Source organism: Dipodomys ordii, unplaced genomic scaffold, assembly GCF_000151885.1.
Source record: "Dipodomys ordii isolate 6190 unplaced genomic scaffold, Dord_2.0 Scaffold99, whole genome shotgun sequence".
Lineage (NCBI taxonomy): Eukaryota > Metazoa > Chordata > Mammalia > Rodentia > Heteromyidae > Dipodomys > Dipodomys ordii.
The window spans coordinates 1633588-1657526 of record NW_012267315.1 but is presented as its reverse complement, the minus strand read 5'-3'; the positions used below and the strand labels follow the sequence as shown (position 1 = coordinate 1657526).

At 38.6% G+C, this 23939-nt stretch overlaps 1 protein-coding gene across 2 annotated transcripts in view; it reads right to left on the bottom strand.

Annotated features, from left to right (window-relative positions):
- Nucleotides 1-23939, bottom strand: part of Stac (SH3 and cysteine rich domain) — a 132290-nt gene that overhangs the window by 17342 nt on the left and 91009 nt on the right. For both annotated transcript variants that reach the window (XM_013027055.1, XM_013027056.1), the window contains 2 exons: nt 16515-16579; nt 15181-15269 (listed from right to left, as the gene is read on the bottom strand). In XM_013027055.1, the coding sequence (XP_012882509.1) occupies nt 15181-15269; nt 16515-16579 (154 nt within the window). The remainder of the gene's footprint in view (nt 1-15180; nt 15270-16514; nt 16580-23939) is intronic.

Genomic DNA, 23939 nt, shown 5'->3' with positions numbered 1-23939 from the left:
ATCATTAAAAGATGAAAGAGAGATGTCTCTCGAGAAGAAACAAGAATAGCCAATAGACACATGAAGAAATGTTCAACATCTCTGGCCATGAGAAATACATATTCCACCTCACCCCAGTTAGAATGGTCAATATCAAGAAAACAGATAATAACAGATGCTGATGGGGATGTGGCCAAAAGGGCACACTACTATACTATTGATGGGAATCTAAACTGGTTCAACCACTCTGGAAAGCAGTATGGTGGTTCCTCAAAAGACTAAACATAGAACTCCCTATGTTACAGAAATCCAATTCCTGGTCATTTACTCAAATGATCACAAACAAGGCCACACTAAAGTGACTAGCACAACCATGTTCATTGCAGCATTATTTACCATAGCTAAGATGTAAAATCAGCCCAGATGTCCCTCAGCATCTGGATCAAGAAAATGTGGTATATATACAAAATGGAATTACTTGCTTCCATCAGAAAGAATGACATTGCCCCATTCCATAAGGAAATGGAAAGACTAGGAAAATTCATATTAAGTTAAGTAAGCCAGACCCCCCAAACAGGTTTTTCCCCCCTCATTTTTAAGAATCAGTATATGTCTAGGATAGTACTAGCAGAGGATCACAATAGCTCAATGCTATGTACATATGACCATATAAAAATGATGTTAATCAAAAAGAAATCCAAGATATGGAAACAAGAGGTTTTTTTTTTGGTTGTTGTTTTTTAATGTACTGTGTGAAGTTATATCTTCTTTCTTTCTTTTCCTTTGGTCTATCCCCCGATGTCACTGTTTTTAATTTTTGTACCCTGTGTCTAGTTTATATGTGTATCTGATTTGGAGAAGGGAAGGGGCATAAAAATGGTGAGGCAAAGAACAAAAGTGTAAACCAATGCAACAGTGATACTCACAAGATACTATGTTGGAAATGAATTTTACAACTTGGGGAGGGGGGAGTTGGGCAAGAAATGTATTCATTGCCCTACTTATGTAACTGTAACCCCTCTGTACAACACTTTTACAATAAAAAGTTTTTTTTTTTTTGTCGGTCGTGGGGCTTGAACTCTGGGCCTGGGCGCTGTCCCTCAGCTCTTCAGCTCAAGGCAAGCGCTCTACCACTTGAGCTACAGCGCCACTTCCCAATAAAAAGTTTTAAAAAGACATTATGTTGGAAATGAATTGTACAACTTGGTATTGTGAGGTGGGGGGAGGCAAGTGGGAAAAAATGAGGGAGAGGTAACACTGTTTGACAAGAAATGTACTCATTACCTTATGTATCTAACTGTAACCCCTCTGTACATCATCTTACAATAAAATAAAAAATTAAAAGATAAATAAAATAAAAGATAAATGGGGTAGCCAGGCACAGTGGCTGAAGCCTGAAATCCTAGTTACTTGTGAAGTGGAGATTGGGAGATTGCATTTCAAGGCCAATTCAGGTATGTAACATTCCTGGGACTCCATCTCAATCATTGGTTGGGTGCTCTGGTACACACCTCTTAATTAACCCAGGTCAAGGGGAAGCTCAATGGCTGCACACTGTGGCATGTGCTTTCCATTTCAGTGATACAAGAAAGTGCAAGTAGGATTACAGCTTAGGACGTCCAGGGCATGAATAGAAACCCCATCTCAAAAATAACCAATGCACAAAAGGCTAGAGTACCTGTCTAACAAGCATAAGGCCCCAAATTCAATCCCTAGTACCGGGAAAAAGATTAAGGGAAAGATTAGGGAGGAAAGGCAAAAATACCAGTTTCGGCTCAATCTGTTACAGTCTGCTCCTGAAAACAAGAGGACTGAAAAATCACTTTCCCAGGTGAAAGATTTAATTAAGCAGCAAGGAAGAAAATCTATGTAGAAAAATCTAAGTTCCAACAGATTTTATTTAACCCATTAACCTTAGAAACCAGGTGTCAGTAGCAGATACAATGACTTTGCTGATGGTTTGGTAGAACTTGTAAGTAGGAAAGGAAGTTGGGGACTGAGGGAGGTACTTTTCCTAAGGGGAAAAGAGGACGCTACCTGGATTGTCTCTCTGTTATTATAGTCTAGCAGGAGACCCACTCTTTTTCTAAAGTTTATTTTTTATTTTTATTGTTGTTGTAGAGTTGATAGACACTAAAGCTGCTAGCATAACCATGTTCTTGCTGCATTCCAGAATCAACCCAGATGCCCTTCAGTGAATCAAGAAAATGTGGTATATATACACAGTGGAATTCTACTCATCCATCAGAGAGAACAATATTATACCATTCATAAGGAAATGAAAAATCTTGGGAAAAATTATATGAAGTGAAGTAAGCCAGAACCAAAGGGACAAGTTGCATGGTTTCCCTCATTTGTGGCAACTAGAATGTTCCTATAAATCTATGAGTAAACACACTGAATGATTAAAATACATATCTACATATTACATACATGTGCATTTATACATACATATATGTACATACATGTACTTATATATGTAACTGGGACATGATAAATTATACAGGACTCTAGACATTCACACAGTGAAGCTGAAGGAGGATGTTCATAGGTGTGGTTGACAAACGCTCAATAGCTATGTGTATATGATCATATAAAATAATATTTTATGAGACCCACTCTTTAATGTGTGCAGAGTGGACAGTCCCAGAAGCATATGCCCTTGCTAACTGTGTGGCACAATAAAGCACTTGGCAGGTAAGCTATAATTTAATGAGAAATACCAGACAGACTTCTGAAAGAATTATTTTTTTTCTATAAAAGAACTTCACCAGGAGTAGAACATTGCTTGTTAAGTAGGGAGAGTTAAATTGATGTAGTTATGCATCACTTTGCTTTTTGTTTACCTATTCAACAAATATTAACAGAATGTGAGTTCGGAAAGGATCATTTTGCTAAGTACCGAGTGCACTTTGGGGAATAAAATCCTCACTGGAACTAATGTTCTAGTGAGAAAGTTTGAAAGTAAACAAGGAAAAAGATAAAACATTTAATAAATAGATAAATAATTGATACCTAATATATTATATGTACAATCATTAAGTATATAATTACGAGTTAGCTTAAGGTCTATGAATAAAATAAATAGAATATAACCATAAAGACTGAGAATGGGCTTCTCCTTGACAATAGTCAAATCATCTGAGCTGCAGGTAGAGACAGCTAACAGCTATTTTTTTTTTTTACTGTAGGAAGAACCCTGCTTTAGGGTAGCACTTGATTCCAAGAGGCTGTCTAACATCTGAGTCAGCAAGCCTGTGGCCTGTAGGATTTGTACTATTTCATGCCCCTCCAGGTATCAGCCAACAATAGGAACATTCTTTCCCTCTGAGCCTGCACTCAGACTCATTATCCAGTTCCAAACAGAATGGATCAGAAACATAAAGTTGCTGGAAAAAAAATAAATTTTAGGCCAGAGCAGGACTTTCCTCAGTCATGCCAGAAGTATGAGCAAGACTCATTCCATGGAAAAGGGCCTATCAGTCACAGAAACATGGAAGTATAGAAAAGTCATAGACAGACAGTATCCATCCTCGTAACAACCAGAAGCAGAAGGAGGGGGAGGAGAATCACCAGCATTAGGCCTCCATCCTTCAGGACCAATGGCAGGGCTCTCCACACAGAACTGGTATGCACAGTATTTTAATTTAGTTTATTGATAGCAGAGTACAGCACACAGCACCATGGTAGAAGAGAGCTAAGTTGATAAAAGGGTTGAAATGGTAAACTCACAATTGCGAATCAAGGTTTGCCTGGAGTCAGAGTACAAGTCAGCTGGAGCTGTGGGGACAGCTCATGTACAGCAAGCTAGGGCTTTGCAGAGGTTCCCTGTAGATCAGGTACTTTGGATAATTTCACAGGCCTCAGAGTATAAGGCCAGAGTATACTTTCTCTAGTCCCAGCTCCAGAGAGGGTAGTTAGACTCATTGCCAAGAAATCCAGATAGGAGAGCTCTGGAAGATAAATTGTTGAGGTTGTAGACTTGCCGACTTGATCAGCTACTCAAGAGGCTGAACTGATCAGACTCTCATCAGGGCCTCAAAACTGGCTTCACACATTCACAAAAACACAGAAGCAAAGCCATGATACTATAGAGTGGTTTTATCTTGCGTGTCTATCCAGATCTACTACTGGGAGTCTAGTATGGAGATGGATTCTGAGTCAGTGCAGGTTGTGAGGGAAAGAATGCTCTCAATGTGGGCTGCTTCCAATAGGGGCATGAAGCAGTACAAATCCCATAAACCACAGGCTTGCTGACTCAGATATCAGACTCCCACTAGTGAGAAATCCACACCTCCTGCGTTGGAGAAACACCTGGTTCCCCAGCAAGGACCACCTGGAACTTCAGTCTGGTCCTATTCTGGAACATGATCATCCAAGCAGGATGATCTGGGACCTTAATTTCCTGAGTATTTAGGACACACTGAATACTTTTGGAATTGAGAGAAAATCTGTCTTTCTTCACTCCCCCATCTCTTCCGGTGTAGCCAAATTTGGGTATAGGGCAGCCAAGTTAATATTTTCTGAATGCTTATGGCTTTTTAGGTCTCGATGAGAGGACTTCACCAAGCCTCCGTGTCTTCAGCTCTTAATGTGAGGATAACAGCAACACCTACTTCATCGGTTCATGAGTAACTAATTGTGATAGTGTTTGCAGGACATATTTAGGTAAATCCCCAATAGCAGATTGCCATCATTATTGTTGAGATGTAATTGCTGTCCCCCTGGATGTTGGATATGGCAAAAGAGAAGGATGTACAAACTGGGAATTTACAGCGAGTGCCATCCCTGAATGAGAAGAGAACACCAGAGGGACAGAAACAAGTATAAAACTGATCCAAACAGAAATTCCAAACCCATATGCCTCTCTTGGAGTCTCAGCTGTCTCAATTATATTTTTATGCTTGTGCATTATGCACAATAAATATATTATGAACTATATTTGCTTTGCAAAGTTGCTGTGTAGATTAAATGGGAAAGCATATGGGGACATCTTTGGCACTATGAAAATGCACTTCCTCCTAAACCTGTCATTTTTCACTTAGAAATTAGAGGCAACCATGCTTGGTAAGAAATATACTCATTACCTTGCTCATGTAACTGTAACCCCTCTGTACAGTATTTTCACAATAAAAAAACTTATAAAAAAGAAATTAGAGGATCTAATGAGCATTGCCTTTGTTTTCTTTTTGTTTGTTTTTGTTTTGGAGACAGAGACCTGCTAAGTTGCCCAGGGTGGCCTTGATCTTGTAATCCTCTGCCTCAGCCTCCCAGGTAGCTGGGATTATAGGTCCACACCATCACTCTGGTTATATTACCTTTTTAATGAGAGTCCTATGGGTTTAGACAGAGATGGCGGGCTAATAAAATCTTTGAATTTAGTGCTTTTAGACTAATTCAGAGCTTCAGAAAAGTATCTCCTTCTCTTTACACCAACCTCAGTACCCCTACTCCTCTGCTGGAGCTAGTGAACACAAGGTCATATCAGAGCCCAGGGGTTGATGACAATGGTAATTTGGGTGGGGTGGAAGGGGACCACTAAATAGCTTGGAGGGGGAGGGAAGAATATTCATTGAACAAAGTGGGCAGGACTAGGTTTCTTTTCACATATGTGAGCAGGTTCAGAGATATTTCACAGGCAGGGATTGAATACATCATGGCTAACTTCACTAAATCAAGCTGATTCTTGCATTAGTCATTACTCATGCTTTGTCAAAACTCATGGGATTTGCCCAGATTACTCTGCAGGTATTTTGGACCATCTTTAATATTTATTTTTCTTTCTTTTTTTTTTTTTTGATCTGGTTGTGGGGCCTGAACTCTGGGCCTGGGTGCTGTCCCTCAGCTCTTCAGCTCAAGGTTAGTGCTCTACCACTTGAGCCACAGCGCCACTTCCGGCTTTTTTTTGTTTATGTGGTGCTGGGGAATCGAACCCAGGGCCTCAGGCATGCAAGGCAAGTGCTCTACCACTGAGCCACCTTTCCAGACCAATCTTTAATATTTCTTAACCTTTTTCTTTCATCAGACAAAAAAAAAAAACCCTACCAGGAGCTGGTGGCTCATATCTGTAATTCCAGCTATTCATAAGGCTGAGATCTGAAGACTGGTTCAAAGCCAGCCCACTCATAACAGTCCATGAGACTTACATGTCCAACTAACCACCAAAAAGCTGAAAGTAGAACTTGGTTCAAGTGGTAGGTACAACAGCCTTGAGTGAGGAAGCCAGGCAAGAATACAAGGCCCTGAATTTAAGCCATATTACTTGCATGTGCACACGTGCATGTGCACACACACACGCACATCAAACTTGCAAGAACTACACAGTTATCCACACCCAAACAGACATTCTTGAGAAACCAAACTAAAGGGAGCAGAACAAGATACCAGACAAATGAGCTCATTAATTTTAGAACTACTTCTAATTGTCTCACCAGATCTATTTTTCAGTGTGCATTTTCTTGGTCCAGAAACAGGGAGCAAAAGTCACCAAGAACTTGAAGACTTTGCAGTGATTTTTGTCTGAAGCCTGATGTCTGCAAGGCTGCCCTTTCCCAAGACCACAGACCAGCAGGAGAATCCAGCGGAAGGGTCATTTGGAAGGAATGTGGGAAATGTTCCTGAACTGTCATGGATCATGCTCTCCAGAACTTAAATGAGAGAGGCATTAGAGTGCGGAGGGGGAGGGCCCAGCTAAAGACATTAGTGACATTCGGGAAGATCTGGGTTTCTTGACAGAATACAGCATCAGAACATAATATGCACCAGAGACTTTCCTCAAATAGCCTTAATTGCATTTTGATGTCCTGGTGACTGTGAAGATTATTTTTAAATCAAATTGGTGCATTAGAATTACATTTAGTTTTAATTAAGTTGATGCATTTGCCAAGAAGTAATGTACTTAGAGAACAGGAACGAGACTCTCAGGGAGTCTTCTGTCTTACTGGGTCTCAAGCCTTCTTTGTTTCTTATTTTCCAGAGGTCTATAAAACCTCATAAGGTGAAGGACATGAGAAGAGGCCCAAAGTCAAACTCAGACCTGTCCGCAGAGAGTTAGGATGTCGGTATTTTGGTTTGCATCTGTCATTGGGCTATTGTGTGTCTTTGTGTGAGTCACAGTGGTACTCAAACCTGGCAGTCTGAATCCAGGAGAACCTGTAAGCATTCAGATATCTGAGTGGGATTTGACTCTGCAGGTGGAGTTCTAGGTGGAGTCCAGAAGCCACATTTGAATAACAATTTCCAAGAAATTCTTATGTCCTGTGAGTGTTACCATTCTAACCAGAGTTTTCTCCTTTGTATGATATCATTTTCTTGGGTAGCATTGCAGATTGCTAAAAAAGCAAAGAGAAAAAGCAAACAAAAACATCCCAAGAGAATGCTGAGGATATAATCATGAAAGACTTTGAAATGAGCAAAAAGATGACTGATCTGGTGTGTGGTCTGCTTTGTGCTTTCAAGTTATCTTCCTCCTTTAGGTGCCTTTGAATTATTTTGCATGGTGTAAAACATTGTAGAGAAGTGATCATAATTTGAAACATTTTTCCCACAAAAATAAAAATGCTTTGTGCCAGGAAGAACCCAATTAATTACTGCCCCATTAATACTGACCAGTTTTGTATCTGTATTCTTTTTTTTTGACATCAAAACATTATTTTTTTTATTGGGGGGTTACAATTACATGGGCAAGATAATGAGTACATTTCTTGCATCTTGTATTCTTTATTACTTACATATGTATGATGCCATATGTATAATAAGAATTCTCCTTTAAACTAGATGTTACTAGTTCTCTCACTAGTCAGTCAAATAATAATTTTGATATGTCTTCATTTTACATTTGTATGAAAATCATAATCATATCTTAAAGATATTGCCTATATTAAGTACACTGTAAAGACCACAGGTTTCCTTGTCAGACAAGCTAAAATTTAACCATCTTAAGAGACTTATAAGAAGTAATGTGAATGGCCAACCGGAGTGAATTTAAATGGATACATTGCCTAGATTCACTGACTAAAGAAGAGTTGAAAGAACATGAGTAATGGTTACAGATATACAGGTGCAGATAAAATAACTTTCAATGTTCTATAGAACAGTAAGTTAATCATGGATGATAAAAATTAATTGTATATTTCAAAAGACCTACCAGCCAGAATTTTGACAGTTTTTTAAATATAAATAAGAAATGTTTTTGTTTTCTTTCCTCCCCTCCCCCGCCCCACATTGCTCTCTCCCTCTCCTGCACTGCTACTTTAACTGAAAGCCTTGAGCTCTTCCTTGGATTTCTTGCTCATGGTTGGTGCTCTACCACTTGAACCACAGCTCCAGTCCAGCTGTTTGCTGGTTAATTGGAGATGAAGTGTTGTCAACTTTTCTGCTTTGGCTAACTTTTACCTTGATTCTCTGATATCAGCCTCCTGAGCAGCTAGAAATAAAGGTGTGAGCCACTGATACTTGGCTTAGAAATGATAAATCTTTAAGGCCATAGATGTATACCAATTATGAATATATGTATACATATATACATACATATATATGTAGTGTCAGTACAAATTTAAATTATCTAATAATTTATATAACTCCTTATAAAAATGTTGTCAACTATTTCAGAGAGGAAAACCTACCACAATCAACACAGTTTTGAAAGTGAAGGCAGGAGAAAGGCTAGTAGACTTGGAGGCAGTTTCCCTAACTTCTAGTCCTGGACCTTCACTCCTGAGTTTTTGGGCTTGGTTCTTCCACCTTACTTCCAAGAAGATAAAAATGCATACATTGTTTCACTGGAGGATGAACTGAACAGCCAGGTGTTCATTACTAAACTTTGAAGTAGTCTGCCAGAGGTAAGACTCTAATGAATGTATTTGTCTAAGTGTATTGCCCCCACAATAAATTTTTATTGCCTTTTCTATCTGTAGTAGCAGTCACATCTGCTCTCCTTCACAAGTTGGTATTTCTTCTCCTGCCTTCTTTTTTTTTTGATGCCAGTATTGGGGCTTGAACTCAAGGCCTGAGTGCTATCCCAACTTAGCTTTTTCATTCAAGGCTGGCACTCTACCACTTGAGCCAGAGCTCAATCCACAGCTCTTTGGTAGTTAACTGGAGAAAAAGAGTCTCACGGACTTTCCTGTCTGCACTGGCTTTGAAATGTGGTTCTCAAATCTCAGTCTCCTGAGTAGCAAGAATTACAGGTGTGAGCCCTTGCTATCATTTTTTATTTCTTAAAGTAATTCTCTTGTTCTGAAGTTCAGGCCATTCTTCCACATCTTTTCCCCATGGGGGAATGGCTTCACAAGTGCCCATGACATCTCTTCTTTCTGGAGGCTTAGCACTGATGCTGCTTCTTTTCAAGGCCTTCCCTAACCTCCCAAGGCTGCTTTGATGCCTCTTTGAGGTGTGGTATAGCCTCACAACACCTCCTGCTTCAAACAGTTGCCACTGCGTTATAACTGCTTGTCTACTATTCTGCTGATCCCAGGCCCATGCTCCCTTGAGCTCCTTGAGAACAGGGAACAACTCTTTGAGACCAAATCCTGGAAATAATCAAACAAGGGTTAAAAATCACTTTCAGCTCAGTTTCAAGTTGGGTTTTCAGAATGTCCAGAGTAGATGAATTCAGGCCCTCCCCTCTCTAAAGGTCCTTTAAGTATTCGCTCAGAGGACACGTGATTGCCTGCTTTCATTAGCCCAAGGAAAATCTGAGACTTGTTTCTGGTAATCTGATGATTCACAACCTATGTCCTTGTTGGGGTTAAAAGAAGATGTGTTTTTTTTTTGATTCTCCCCTCCAATGTAGGTGTTTGGGCAGACACTGAAGTGGTAATTAATTTGTAGCTTTTGGAGAATTTTATAATCCTGAAAAAGAAGTTCTCTCTTATTTTTTCTTAGTTTATAAGCTTTTCCCCTTTTCTCTTTTTCTTTCTTATGAAAAGTGGCCATTATCATATAAAGCTGTTTGAAGGGAACTAATAAAAATGAAAACAACTTAGATGTGGAAAGTCAAAACTGGATTCTTTACAATAGGCATGGCATGGTCATTAAAATAAACATTTGGACCTTCTGATTTTTATTTACTCTCATCTTTTGTTTCTGAGTCCCTAAAATGCTTTAAGAGTTCATGCCTGCTTGGAGTTATTTATACTTGCTGACGAGTTACATGAAATATCAACCGGCAAAACCATAAAAGTCATTTCTATTTAATTTTTTGAAAAGGTGCCATGAGGTGAATAAGAAGTAATGACACCAAAACTTTGTTTTACAGATGTCTGAACCCTAAATCAGTGAAGATATTGGGACTAGTTACATTGTAAGTGTTGAAGATAGAGTTTACTTTTGTGAGGAATCTGAGTGTGAATTATTAAGCTTTGGCTAATAATATGTGCATAAGTATATGAATATCTATATGTGTGTATGCCTATGAGTGTGTCAGTTTATGGCTAAATTTGTTGTGTACATAACTCTGTGTGTGAGAAAGCATATGCAAATGTGAGTGTACTGCACATACACACACATTGGAAGTGGAATTGTGGCTCAAGTGGTAGCACTAGCCATGAGTAAATAAACTCAGAGACAGCCTAGACCCTGAGTTCAAGCCCAAGGACAAGCACAACCCCTCATTATTCCCCCCCAAAAAAGAAAAAAAGCAAACAACCCCCCCTGTGAATTTTAGGTTAGGTAGTGTTTCAAAGAGCTTTGCTTATGAATTTTCTCAAAGTCCATACAGTGTAATTTCCAGGTTCCCCCCCCCGACTCCTCAGTAGTTAGGATTACAGGCCTGAACCAACAATGCCCAGCTTCTGGGGTTCTTAAAACCTTGATGATAAAGGTTCTAAGGACCATTGTCTAAGATGTTTAGTAACAGCTTATCCGCTATACAAACCTGTGTGACACTTTATGTTATCAGATCTTAGATCATCAGCAATGGTTTGGAGACCCTGTGTAGGACCCCATCACATCTTGGGTGTCTGTAGTCAAAAACTACTGACTTAAAACACTCCAGTGACTGTCAACCCATCCCAAAGATAACCACAGGGTATCACAGCCTCCTTATTATTGGACTCGTTAGACATCCTCCTTGATGATACTAAAGGCCAGAGGGAGATTTGTCTCTGCTGTCTCTGCTGAATCTTTCCACTAGTGTTAATGAGGTTATTCAGAAGACAATGAAATAAAACATACAATAAAAATAGGTAAGGTTGAAAGCCAAAGTACCTAAAATATACTCTGTACTTCATTTCATCTTGGGTATGAAATCCCATATTTTATTTATATTATCCTTGTTCTGTCTTCCTAGGAAGGACCAAGCTGAGTGGCAGGAAATGAAATTGCTTACTCAGAACAGTTACTCAAATTGATGCAAATATTGTCAGAGTTGGAAAAGAATCCCCTGGTAGGTGTCATTCTGGTCTTTCCCTTTGGGGAATGGAAGAAGGCCAATGAGAATGAAACAGAGGCCACCAAAGATGAAGATAAACTGTGCACCACAAATACTCTATTCTTTGTCCAAAGACAGTAGAGTTTTGATCAAATATATGTGTTGTGAGTGGGACTAAGGCAGTTTCATGAGGCCAGGAGCAGAGGCTCAGATAGCTTGAGTAACTTTTCCAGGATTCATGGGGTCACCTAACTGAGTGAATAGCTTGGCTTGGACTTAAATCCAGGCCAACTGATGCTCCTACTTTTATTAATGTTCAATGAACGCGTGCTACTATATTCTGTCTCTGTGTTTCTTATTTCTTAATTCTGCAAAGAAAACATCTACTTTTGGAATATTAACTAGACATGATTGGAACTAACATTGTTCAGTTATTGCACTGTAGTTACAATCACCTCTATCACAGAAGGACGGATCTGATTAACCTTATTGCCAGTATGAGCAAAGCAAAGCAGGTAGATAATTTACTGTTTGAAATGAGGAAGTAGTAGAAGATTCTACACCACCTGACTCCAGATAAAATTGAGACCTATGAGACCACTGCGTAGTGAATGCACTCAAGTGCAGGGCCTACTGAGCAGGGGTAAAAGGGAAATGGAAGGTTAGAAACACAGAGGCCAGACAGGGTCTTGTATAAACAATCCAGGCAGGATAAGAAATGAGTTGAGGATGGGTATGGGAGATTTTAGGCAAAGAAAATAAGGAAGGAACAACAAATACATTCCATGCTGGAAGCATAGGGAAGCGTCTGTGGATGGTCACAGGTTTGGGCAGATGGTGACATTATTTCTCAAAGGGCAAGTTTTTGGGAGGAGGGAGAGCTGAGCTACTCTGTCTGTTGTTAGGTGGGCAGGTAGGAACCCAACTCTCTAGATCTGTGGAGAGTCTGTGGACCATGGCCTCTGGCTTTCCTTATTATTTGGCAAATTTGTAATGAAGGCTAGTTGAAGCCAGCATGTTTTTATATAATAACTGACTTTGCCACTTGAGCCTTCTTTACTCAGAGTTCGTGCTTCTAACTTTTCCTTGTATTTCATTTCCTTTGTTCTTTTTATTTTTTTCCTGAGGATAAAATATCCTGATACCCAGCCTGCTCCCTTGGTCAGAATGCAAGTAGATAAGAATGGTATGCTACCAAAAAGACTTTTTTTTTCTTTCTTTATGATTTAAAGCAAGAGAAAGATAATTCATGGAGGCTCAGTTCATTCAAAGAGTTATACTCAATCCCCAGAGCATTACCTTACACATTTTAAATGAAGTTTCTAGCGTTTAAAATGGGAACCTAAGTCTCTTGGCAAAAAAAGTATAAGTATGATTTATCATTCCAATCTTGCCGTCTATGTAATGCAGACATTTCACTCTTGGGAATGAATAATCTTGTTTGCCTTGAGGCAGACTGTAAATGCACGAGTTGTGATCAGACAACTTGACTTTTCATGGCCTGCAACCAAGTCAAATAAGCACACAGAGTTACGACCACCAGCAGATGCTAGACACGCCCAAGGGCCCCTGGAACATTGGGTTTTTCTCCAGAGGAGTTGCCTTATTAAAATCGGATGGCTTCAGAATATTCTTCTAGTATTGTATCTACTACCTGTACAAAATGTGCAAGACCTATTCAATTGACAATCGTCAGATATTTTTTGTAGATAATCATTCTCAAGGAGTTCTCAATATGCAAGGAAAAAAATACACGTCACCCTTGTCTTCATCCACAGATTGTTAATGGAGGGCCATTAACTATGGCAAATGGAAGCTAAGACGTCATCCCAGCAATGAAGCCCAGGCAAGCTCTGCTCTGACTCACAGAGCTTGTCAAACCTCTGACAGAATAGGGTCCACTTGATAAACGCCATGTTCTCCTCCTCACAGGTAATGTTTACAACTCCAGCCAGTGAGATCAGCATGGCAATTTTACTCAAGAGAGAGAAAGCTCAGAAGCATAAAAGCATAATTGTCTCTACTTTGGAAAGGCCCAAGAATCTCTTGGAAGCTGACTTTCAATTTTTACTGAAACAAAGCTGACTCTGGGGTGTGGCCTGGGTGTGCTGTCAGATGCAGAGAAGACAAATACTTCTGCCCATCACCAGGGTGGGGATGGGGGTATGCTGCAGAGGGTAACCCCTAAAAGGCAGATGGAAGCTAGAAAATGGGGACTTGCTGGAGCTCTTTGGTAGCTTTCTTTGTCTGTAAGAACTTTGGGGGAGAAGCTGAGTTCACTGAGGTAAAGGACCATGTCCAGGAAAGGACACAACTTGAAGAGGTAGAGAGGTCCAGCCAGTTCTAGGGTGTCTTTCCTAAACAGCTGAGGGCAGTGCTGGTCAGTACCTTGATCTGTGTGGACTTCAGAAAAATTAAAGGCTATTTTCCCAGTGTGTGGCCAGTCTGATAGCTTTTAGTGCTAATTTATCTCCATTCTTTTCAGAAGAGGGAAGACTGACTCTCCAAGAGCTCTTCTGATTGGAGAAACAACTTCCTGTATTCTGCCATAGGATATGAAAATACAGCAGCTTTCCTCTGAGGTTATTCATGGCTTGGTGGTCATGAATGGAAGAAAGGACCTTTGCCTTGAGATAGGCCAGTAGACCCCATATTATAAATACTTAAATAAAGCCAAGTTCTTGTGGCTCCTGATTATAATCTTAGCTACCCAGGAGGCTGAGATCTAGAGGACTGTAGTTTAAAGCCAGCCCAGGGAGAAAAGCTGGCTAGATTCCTTTTCCAAAATAACCAGTCCAATCAGGGTTCATGTGGTAGAGTACCAGCCAACGGAACAAGCAGATTGAATACACAGGCAACTATGATTTTGAACACCAGGATCACACAGACAAAGCAACACACACACACTTGTAATAACTTCTCATTACAGTGTGTCTATGATGCCTGAGCAATGCATGTGTTATTTGTTCTTTTCATTCAGCCTTACAAAACCCTTAATAATAATTTATAAGTGAGGGTATCAGAGTAGTGAGATATTTATAAATAGCTTAAGGTCACATAAGAAGCAGGCTGTGAACCCTAGATGAACTCTATCCTGAGAGAACAGGAACTTTCTGGTATGGCGAAGAGAACAAGGTTCTCTTTTCATAATGACACAAAACTCATCTTCTCTTCCTCTGTATTTTAATTTCCATAAAGCATAAGAACCCTAGTTAACACTGCTTGATTTTTTTTATTTTTGTGCTGGTACGGGGTCTTAAACTCAGGTCCTTGCACTCTCATTTGGATTCCCCCCTCCCCCCACTTTTCCCTCAAGGCTGGTGCTCTATCACTTGAACCACTCCTCTACTTCCAGCTTCTTGCTGGTTAATTGGAGATCAGAGTTTCACTGACTTTTCTGGCTTTGAATCTGTATCCTCAGATTTCAGCCTCTCAAGTAGCTAGGAGTATAGACATGGGCCACCAGCACCTAGCTCCTCTATCAGTTAGTGTGAGGATTATAGTTTTTGATTCTCTATCAGAATCTACTAGAAGTCAAGTATATAATACATACTTCCATTCACTACTCTGCTGATCATGCACTAAAGCAGGGTTTCCCAAAATGTAGTCCTCAGACTAGCAGCATCAGCATCCTCATGGCCTAGCAGAAATGCCAAGTCTACTGAACCAGATGTTCTGGGCATGGGACCCAGAAATCCTTATAAATCCCAAAAGTCACTGGACATACTATTTCAGAATCATTATTTTAAAGCACATGTGGAATTATTTGTTCAGGAGGAAAACCCTTGGCTTTAACATTGTTTTTCATTCATTCATTCATTTCTTTTTACCTCATTTCTAAGTCTTCATTCTCCTGTGGCACAAATTTGTACAAGGCAACGTAGGTGTTCATCTGTAATGGGTCTTTGGAAAGAGATCCCTGAAAGAGGAAATAAAAGGAAGGTGAGAGAAGGAATAAGACAGAGATGGAGAAAAGAAAGCATGAAACTAGGAAATGGAAAAGTTGCTATAATAGAATTTGAGCAGAGGGATCATAGGTGTTCAGGTATCTACCAGTTATTAGTGTTTTCTCTCTCAACTTGAGGTTTATTTTTTAATTTCTTAGCTGAGTTAGATTTTTATTATGAACCATTCAAAAACAATTATTTGGAACTCATTGTCAGAAATATTGAAATTTTCTTCACATAATTTTTTTCTTTGATATGAGCCTTTGTAAAAAAAATTGTCAGGGTTAGCCCCAGGAATGGAAATATTCTTTCTAAAGAGAAAGGGATATGTGAATAGTAATAAGCAATTCTTTTTTCTAAAAGTGGCTTTTTTTTGTTATTCACATTGAGGGGAAAACACAGATGTTGGCATCAGACAGAGATAGGGTAGGTCAGGCACCAATATCTACTGATTATGAAACTTTTCAACAGTAATAATGAAAGCTACTGATTTTGATAGTTTACTATGACCAGGCATCATGTTACTTCCAATAGCAGTATTAAATGTCACCATAATCTTGTGAGGCATGTTTTATTATAGTCCCAAATTGCCAACTCTAAGAGTCTTGTGTCATATAAATACTAGCTATCATTATTAACAAATTACATTTCAATGGTATAGAAACACACATTTTATAATATACAGGCTAAATGATATGTGGCATAATACATAATTTCATGATACTTTTGCATATGTGACATAATAAACATATTATATGTGTATGAAACATAAAGTTGCTCATGACTGTATGCATCATTTTTAACCTATTTGTTATTTAAAGCTCAGTTGTTTTATACTCTTTCTTTTATGACAAGTATATGGATATGTATATGATCATCTAAATATAAAATATAATAAATATATACTTTTTATGAAATGTAATCATATATTGTCATTTTTATAATTTGTACATATATGAGTCAACTTAGATAAACATCTATGACAAAATATAAAGATCACAATGAAATCTTTATCTTTACCTTTTGTGCCTTGTGATATCTGTTTACATATGACACATTATTATGCTATGGAACATCACATTACATTATTCTATTTTATTTTCCCACAATTCTAGTCTGGGACCCACACAATGGATATGATAACCCACTTGGGTAGTAACCTGCAGTTTGCTCTGAGGACTCCAGTCTGATCTGTCTTCTGTGACTTCTGCAGATACGTGGTAGCTTGTGTTCTTTGCTTGGTCTCTGAAATCATCGGTGCCATTTTCTGGATATGTAAATACTAAGGGAGAAGAGAGAGCAGGTGCTTGTGAATCCAGCCACCATGTTTGGAACATGACTGAAGGAGGTCAGTTTCTTTATTCTGTGCACTGTATCTTCTCCCTTGATCCTCACTGTCTTCCTCCTTCCAGTGACTCTGCCTCATGTCCTTTCCCATGGCCTGCTTCCCTCATGGCAAGCCTATGGTCTCTTAATGACCTGGCCAGCACCCATCCTTAACATCACTGGGCAACTATGTCTCATTAACTAACTAGTCTCATCTGGCCATTTTCTCAGGAGTAGGGCATGCTGTTCTTTCATGCTGAACGTGTTGAGTCACTTGTTAGTGGGGTGATGGTGAGGTATCGTCTCCTTCACTTGCCTTTGAACTGCTATTACTATCTGGGGGTTTATACTCAATATCTTGATTTTAACTCCTTAGTGATATCTATGTTCTGTTTTGCAGATTAAGGCTTGAGTTTCAAACTTCAAAACATTTCTTTGATCCCTTCCTTTCAATGTATTGGGACTGTCCTTATCATTTTAGTTTATTCTTGGAATGTATGGTTCTTTCTTTTGCATGTACATAGCCATGTTGAAGAAGGCCTTTGATAGAGGGCAAACCATCTTCAAATGGGCAGTTTTTCCTGTCCACATGGGCCACTGTGGGAGATACGGTGAGTTTGGTTAGCCGGTTCCCTTCAGTGACAACCTAGCTTTACCATTCTTACCAGATGTTTCTTCCTTTAATGACAAATGTTTCTCAATATATACAATAGAGTTATAGTGTCTAAAATTTTAATCTATCCTTTAGATGAGTTGACATTTTATTTATGCATTTATCTCTGCATGTATTTATTATTTAGACAGGGAAAGTTTATTTGACAGTGAAAAGAGAGTCACAGAAGCAGAGAGACTTTGAAGAGAGGGGCCTGGAAGAAGAGTGGTGTGGGCCAGAGAGCAATTGGCTCCTCCCATATCTCCTCCCCTGGGCTTTGATTGATGGTAGGCCTATGCACAGCCCCAGCTCTTTTCATTGTAGGTGGCATTTTAAAATCACCCATTACTTCTTTATTTATCCCTTTTATTTTCCTTCAAATTTTTCAAGAAAATGCCAGCAGAAAGAGGGTATGTGCCCCGGGAAAGAAGAGTTCCACAAAAGCCACAGTCTATTTCATTAGTGTGTAGACAATCTTTAGTGTTCTTAAAATAGAGTTGGCACCAAAGATGCACTGAAGCCTATTAAATATCTATTGCACCCAGTTTATAGCTGCAGAGTTAATGGAGAACAGTCCACTACTCTGAGGAAGCCTAATTAGAAGATAAACCCAGTTCCACAAGACCTTGTTGGCCTCAATATTTGGCCATTCAATCAAATTGGTTTTTACCAGTTTTAAAAGATATCTGCTGGTATTGTGTTACTCTTTGAGACCTAGGTATAAAGACTTGATTTTGACAATATAAAACTGAACATTTCTAAAAGAATGTTACATATTTGAGTGGGAACTTGCAAGGAGAATCTTCCTAGAAAATTAGGGATTGGGGCTAAAATGGAAACTGCATAAGGAGTTCAGAATGGATTGATTTTTAAGATTTTTTTTTGTAAATTCATATTGTTTTAGCTTTTTCTTGACTATCCCTCTGATTCAAAATGTATAGTATTTTTGTGAACTATGCTGGAAATTATTTGAAATGACTTTAACTGTGTTTTCAGACATACAGTTGCAATTAACATGAGTTTTAAAATCTATTCTTTCAAGCTGGTTTTAAGATTTTGATTTGAAGAAAGAAGAGAAAAGTAACTTTTTCTAAAATATACTAACTCTTCTATGAAAAATAATTTTTTTAAATTTCACTAATGACAAATACCCAAAGCCTATGCCATTACTCAGGCCTATTTTCTTTAGTTAAAGATGCAGGATAAATCTTTTGCCTCCTTTCTGGAGGCTGGGTTTTCTTTTCTCTTTCTCTCTCCTCACGTTCTGCCTTCCTTTTTTGACTTCACAGACCTGGAAAGCCGATGTGCTCCATTGCTTCCTGAGAGGATGATTTGGTTTTTCTTTCTTCCACATTGTAATGTGACAAATTACATTACTGAACTATCTGACATTGACCCATATTTGAGCCCCTGGAATAAGCCCAACTTGGTTTTATGCAATGTGCTTTTAAAATACATAATGGATTTTGTTTCAGATGTCTGTATCTATGTTCAAGAGGGAGTCTGGCCAGTGATTTTCCCTTTTCCATCCTTGTTTGGTTTTGGAGTCAGTATGGGAACCTCATAAACCAAGTCAGAGAATGCGGCCACCCTTCCCCCTGTTGATTTTTTTCCTTTGGAAGAACTTATGTAATCTGGAAATTTTCTAGTCTTTTAAATGTTTGCTAGAATATATCTATAAACTTGTCTGGGCCTGGTATTTTTACTGTGCAAAAACTTAAATATTGATTCAGTTTCTATAAGGATCAGAAACAAATCAAGTTTTCTACTTGTATTTCTTGCCTGGCTTTAGTCATTGATATCTTTTGGGTGTCAGCCTATTAAGAAAAAAGTTGTTGTTTTTTGGGGAGAATTTGGTTAAGACAAATTTTTTTCAATTTTTTTTTTGGGTCCAGTTGTGGGGCCTGAACTCTGGGCCTGGGTGCTGTCCCTCAGCTCTTCAGCTCAAGGCTAGCACTCTACCACTTGAGCCACAGTGCCACTTCCGGCTTTTTTCTTTTTGCTTATGTGGTGCTGAGGAATCGAACCCAGGGCCTCGGGCATGCAAGGTAAGCGCCCTCTACCACTGAGCCACCTTCCCAGCCCAAATTTTTCAATTTTTTATTTGCCATTTTTTGTTATTGCTTTCTGTTTTACTTTCCCTTATCTCTTAAAGAGTTGTTGGAGATCATAAGCTTTGATATTAAAAAAACAGTGGGGATTTATTGATCTATCTTAGTTTGTAATTTAATAAACCATACTCTTTATGGTTGCCTTTTTCCTGTATTTTGGTGAGGGTTTATTATATTTCATTTTCTGACTTTCAAGTATGGCTCATAGATTATGACTTCACAGACTTTCTTACTTTGTACCACTACTGGAACTGGAACTCAGGGCCTTGCGTTCTCACTCAGCTTTCTTGCTCATTGCTAGCACTTTACCACTTTAGCCATGCCTCCAGTCTGCTTTCTTACTTTGTAGAAAAAATACTTTAGAGTGGAATACTTTTAATGCCTTCACACAAACTTAGGACATAGTCTTTAAAAATTTTTTAAAGTAGTTATACAAATGTGTTTCAGTTCAACATGTCAAATTATGATGAGTGGTATGCCTTATATCATTCTTTCTCTTTCCTATTTATCCCAACCCTACCCATCTCCTCAAGTTACCTGGTTCCATTTTCATCTATGTGCATTGAGAAGTGTGACGGTTAATTATTACTTAGTCTACCATCTATTCTAATTTTAAGTATGAATTACTTTAAAAATATATTTAAATTTTCCAAATTATTGATTTCATGGTCTTTTTCCATTTTTTTCTTTTGTAGTACTAGGGATGGAACTCAGGGGGGTCCACACCCTAGGACTATGCTCTACAGTGCACTACACACCCAGCCATTTCGACTATCAACTTTTGAGTATTTTTATCTTCTTTCTATGACGGACAGAAAGATGTGTTCTGATAATGTTAAATTCTTTGAAACGGATGAAGCTTGTCCTATCGTCTAGTAGGCAAGTTTTTGTGCTTTTTAGGTTTCTTAAAAAATTATCTTTAAGTAGCTGTAGGTGATGAATTTTTTATAATGGTTCCTTGTGTTCTTAAAAATGAATATGAATCCTTTGCTATTTAGATGGCATCACCTTTTCAAGTCAGTTAGATTAGGATTGCCAAGCATATCACCAGATCATTGACATTGGTACTGAATCTCTCTGCCAATGAGTGAAAGGGATGAAAAATTTTTCACTATGAAGCACAATATTAACTAATTTTCCTAGTGATTTTAAAATTTTCTCCTTAAATGTGAAGCACTGCATCAATTATGTGCAAGTTCATAACCTATCTATCTATAAAAGTATCTATCTATCTATCTATCTATCTATCTATCTATCTATCTATCTATCTATCTATCTATCTTCCATCTGAATTGGCAGTACTGGGGCCTTGTACTTGCTAGGCAAGCACTGTACTACTTTAGCTATGCCTGCAGTCTTTTGATGTAAAATTTTTTTCTTTAAGGTAAGGTTTTATGTTTTTTCCTGGGCTGGCCTCAGACCTTGATCCTCCTACTATGCCAAATATGCAGTGGGAGTACAAGTATGTTTCACTAAGCCTAGTTTATTATTTCGCTAGGGTCCTCCCAACTCTCCTCCTTAGGTTAGCTTCAAATCATAAACCTCCTATGCCTACCTCCCAAGTAGCTGAGATTACAGACATGAAACACTATACCTGCTCAGAATTTGTATCTTCTGATGAAATATATATGTATATAATGATGTTTTGTATCTCTAGTAACTTCTTTTTCGTCTTCAAGTTCATTCTTATACATTAATATACAAGTTTTCTTTTGCTTTTTCCCCTTCCTTCCTTCCTTTCTACTTTCCTTCCTCCTTTCCTTCCTTCCTTCCTCTCCCTCCATATGTGATGCATATGTCTCTCCTTCTCTCTCTCTCTCTCCTCTCTCTCTCTCTCTCTCTCTCTCTTCCCTTCTTTCTGTTTTCTCCCAAGTTAAGACTGATACCTCTGGAAGATAGTCTCCTTTCCTGGGGGCATGATGGATGGGTGTCTTTGGGGGTATTGGCATTTTTTCCAAAGGTTTGTCATTGACACTGTTACCCTTTACTTCCTCAAGTTTTGTCCTTGAACTTCATACAGGGGATCTAGTATGATTCCATCTGAAGTAGCAGCGCTGTGCACAAGTAATCATTGCCTTGATTATCTACTTATATGTTTTAATCACTTCGAAATCCTAAAGAATTGTCTTATTTTGCTGCCAATTCAGCAATGCATAACTAGAAATTTCTTTTTAGGTATCTTTCCTAACAGTTTTAGGAGTGCTGAACTGGGGGAGATTTCACAGTGCATCTATCCTTCTGTTTGCTGGAAAGGGAACCTTCTATGCTTTTAAAGAGATCCTTATCTATTAGATCCTAGGTTTGTGTTGCAAAAACACATTATAAATACATCTACAATATAGGAATTTTTTCCATCAGAGGGGTATAAGAACCAAAAGTATCTGTCAACTGACTCATTAAATATCTGTTTCCATTATTTCTTCTTTTTTTAGCAACAAGATAAAATTTGACATGTAGAACTAATGAGGGCTAAATGCAAGATTAAAATTTCAAAATGCATACATTTTCTGAAAGCTTGCTTTTTTCTTTGATTTCTGGGCAAAATTTCTTTGCCTGAGTGCAAAGTTAAGATGATATTAGATTTGTAATATCCTTGAGTGTGTGTGATAAACCAAGACCTTTCTGAAAAAATTTTTTTCTAGGAAATTTGTTTTCACTTGTTTTTTTCTGTTTCTTTTCCAGGAAAACTCTGATCCCATAAAGTTACAGTGAAATGCAATTACTGAAGGTGGTCAGTAATGTTATTATTTGGCATGTTGAGCCAAGATAGGGAGTGTGGATTTTGCTTTCTGCTTATTACGTTATTATGAGTGATGTGTCTAACACTTAAGTCAAAGGGAAAGACTAACAACTTTCCCTTTCTCCATCTCTGATGCATCTAGGAATTGTACTGACAACAACTGGAAATACTCAGACCTGCCCAAGATAACTTATGAGAAAAGGCAGAGACTGAAGTCATAGCAATAGCAGTAATGGAATCAATGTGACATAAACCCTCTTCTAAGCTGGAAGTAGAGACACTCATCAAGAAATCTGTGATAATACTGACTGGGAGAAACACCTTTTCTGCTCTGGGTATTTATTTAGCACAGAAATGAAGTACATAATACAGAACTGGTTGTGATTTGCATCCCAATCATGGTTGCTGAAAAGCCAAACCTTTTATTTGACACAACTGAGAAAATCCCTGGGAAGTTGAACCACATGAAACCAATGTTTTCTCCATGTTACTTTTTAAACGGCATGGATAGGGGATTAAAATCAAAGAAAAATATTTTGAACCAAACTGTTGCATAATTAATCCCTTTGGCTTCTAAGGGTACATTGTAAAGAATGCTATTGCTGATCAAAGGAATTATTAATAGATCTCCAAAGAGCTGTGGAAGTTTATAGCTTGCTAAATTCTTTCAACAAATTTCTCTCTCTTTCTCTCCCCCTCTCTCTGGACTCACGTGTACTTCAGATTGGCCTCCAATCTTCCTTCCTTAGCCTCTCAAGTGTGAGCTCTAACAGATTTCTTTTAATAAGGCTGTAAAACTGCCCCTTAACAGAAGAGACAGAAAAGAATCAATATTATGTCCTTGAGTATATTAATCTCAATTTTAGTTTCTTATCTGTATGGCATGTGGTGTGTGTGTGTGTGTGTGTGTGTGTGAAAGAGAGAGGTATTTAAACTAAATAACCTTTAATTCTACTTCTCAAACGCTGATGATCCTATACAGAAACCACAGATTCATATGCAGATTCTATCTCAGGAAATCTGGGTAGCCTGAAATTCTGCATTTTTAACAAGCTCCCAAGTGATGGCTGGTCTGCTGGTCCGTGGACCACGCTTGGAACAGTGCATCTCTGTGATGTATCTCTGACACTTGAGGGCCTTATGGTGACTTTGTGAATAGCAACTATGCTTCATATTGAAGATTCCTAAGTACAGATGACTACTTTAAACATATCTTAATAGGCAGCTTATTATCTAACTATAATTTTCTGAAAGAAGAACTCTCCAGGGTAAAGAGGTCTTAAATACTAAATGAGTAGGCTGGGCCAGCAATGGCATTGATATAACCAGATCAGGAAGGCTGAGACAGAGAGTTAAACAGGAAGCATTTGTTGGACATAAATTTGAGAGGTTGCAGATCGATTTTTCTGATAGATTGGATATGAAGTGTGAGGGGGAAGGGGAGTCAAGACTGACACCAAATGGAGTGGTTATGTGGAATGCCCATTTACAGAGTGGAGAACTGTGGGAAGAGCTGGTTTTCATGGTTAGATGAGAGGATCCACAGGAAAGCTGTGTGTGTTTCTATTGAAGGTGCCTTTGTCACATTCTGTGTGTCACATGCAGTGGGCCCTAGGCTTCTGCAAATGTCGAAAAGACTCAACGCATGGGGTAACTCAGAGAGATTGAGTCTGGGTTTTAAGTCACGTGATCATTAAGTGAAAACCAGCCACCTTCGTTCAGAGCAAGAGGGTGCCAAGGAGAAGATGTCCAGCACAGATAGTAGTGATGAGGCCTCAAGCCATGTTGGTTGAGAAAACCTCAGCAAAAGGAT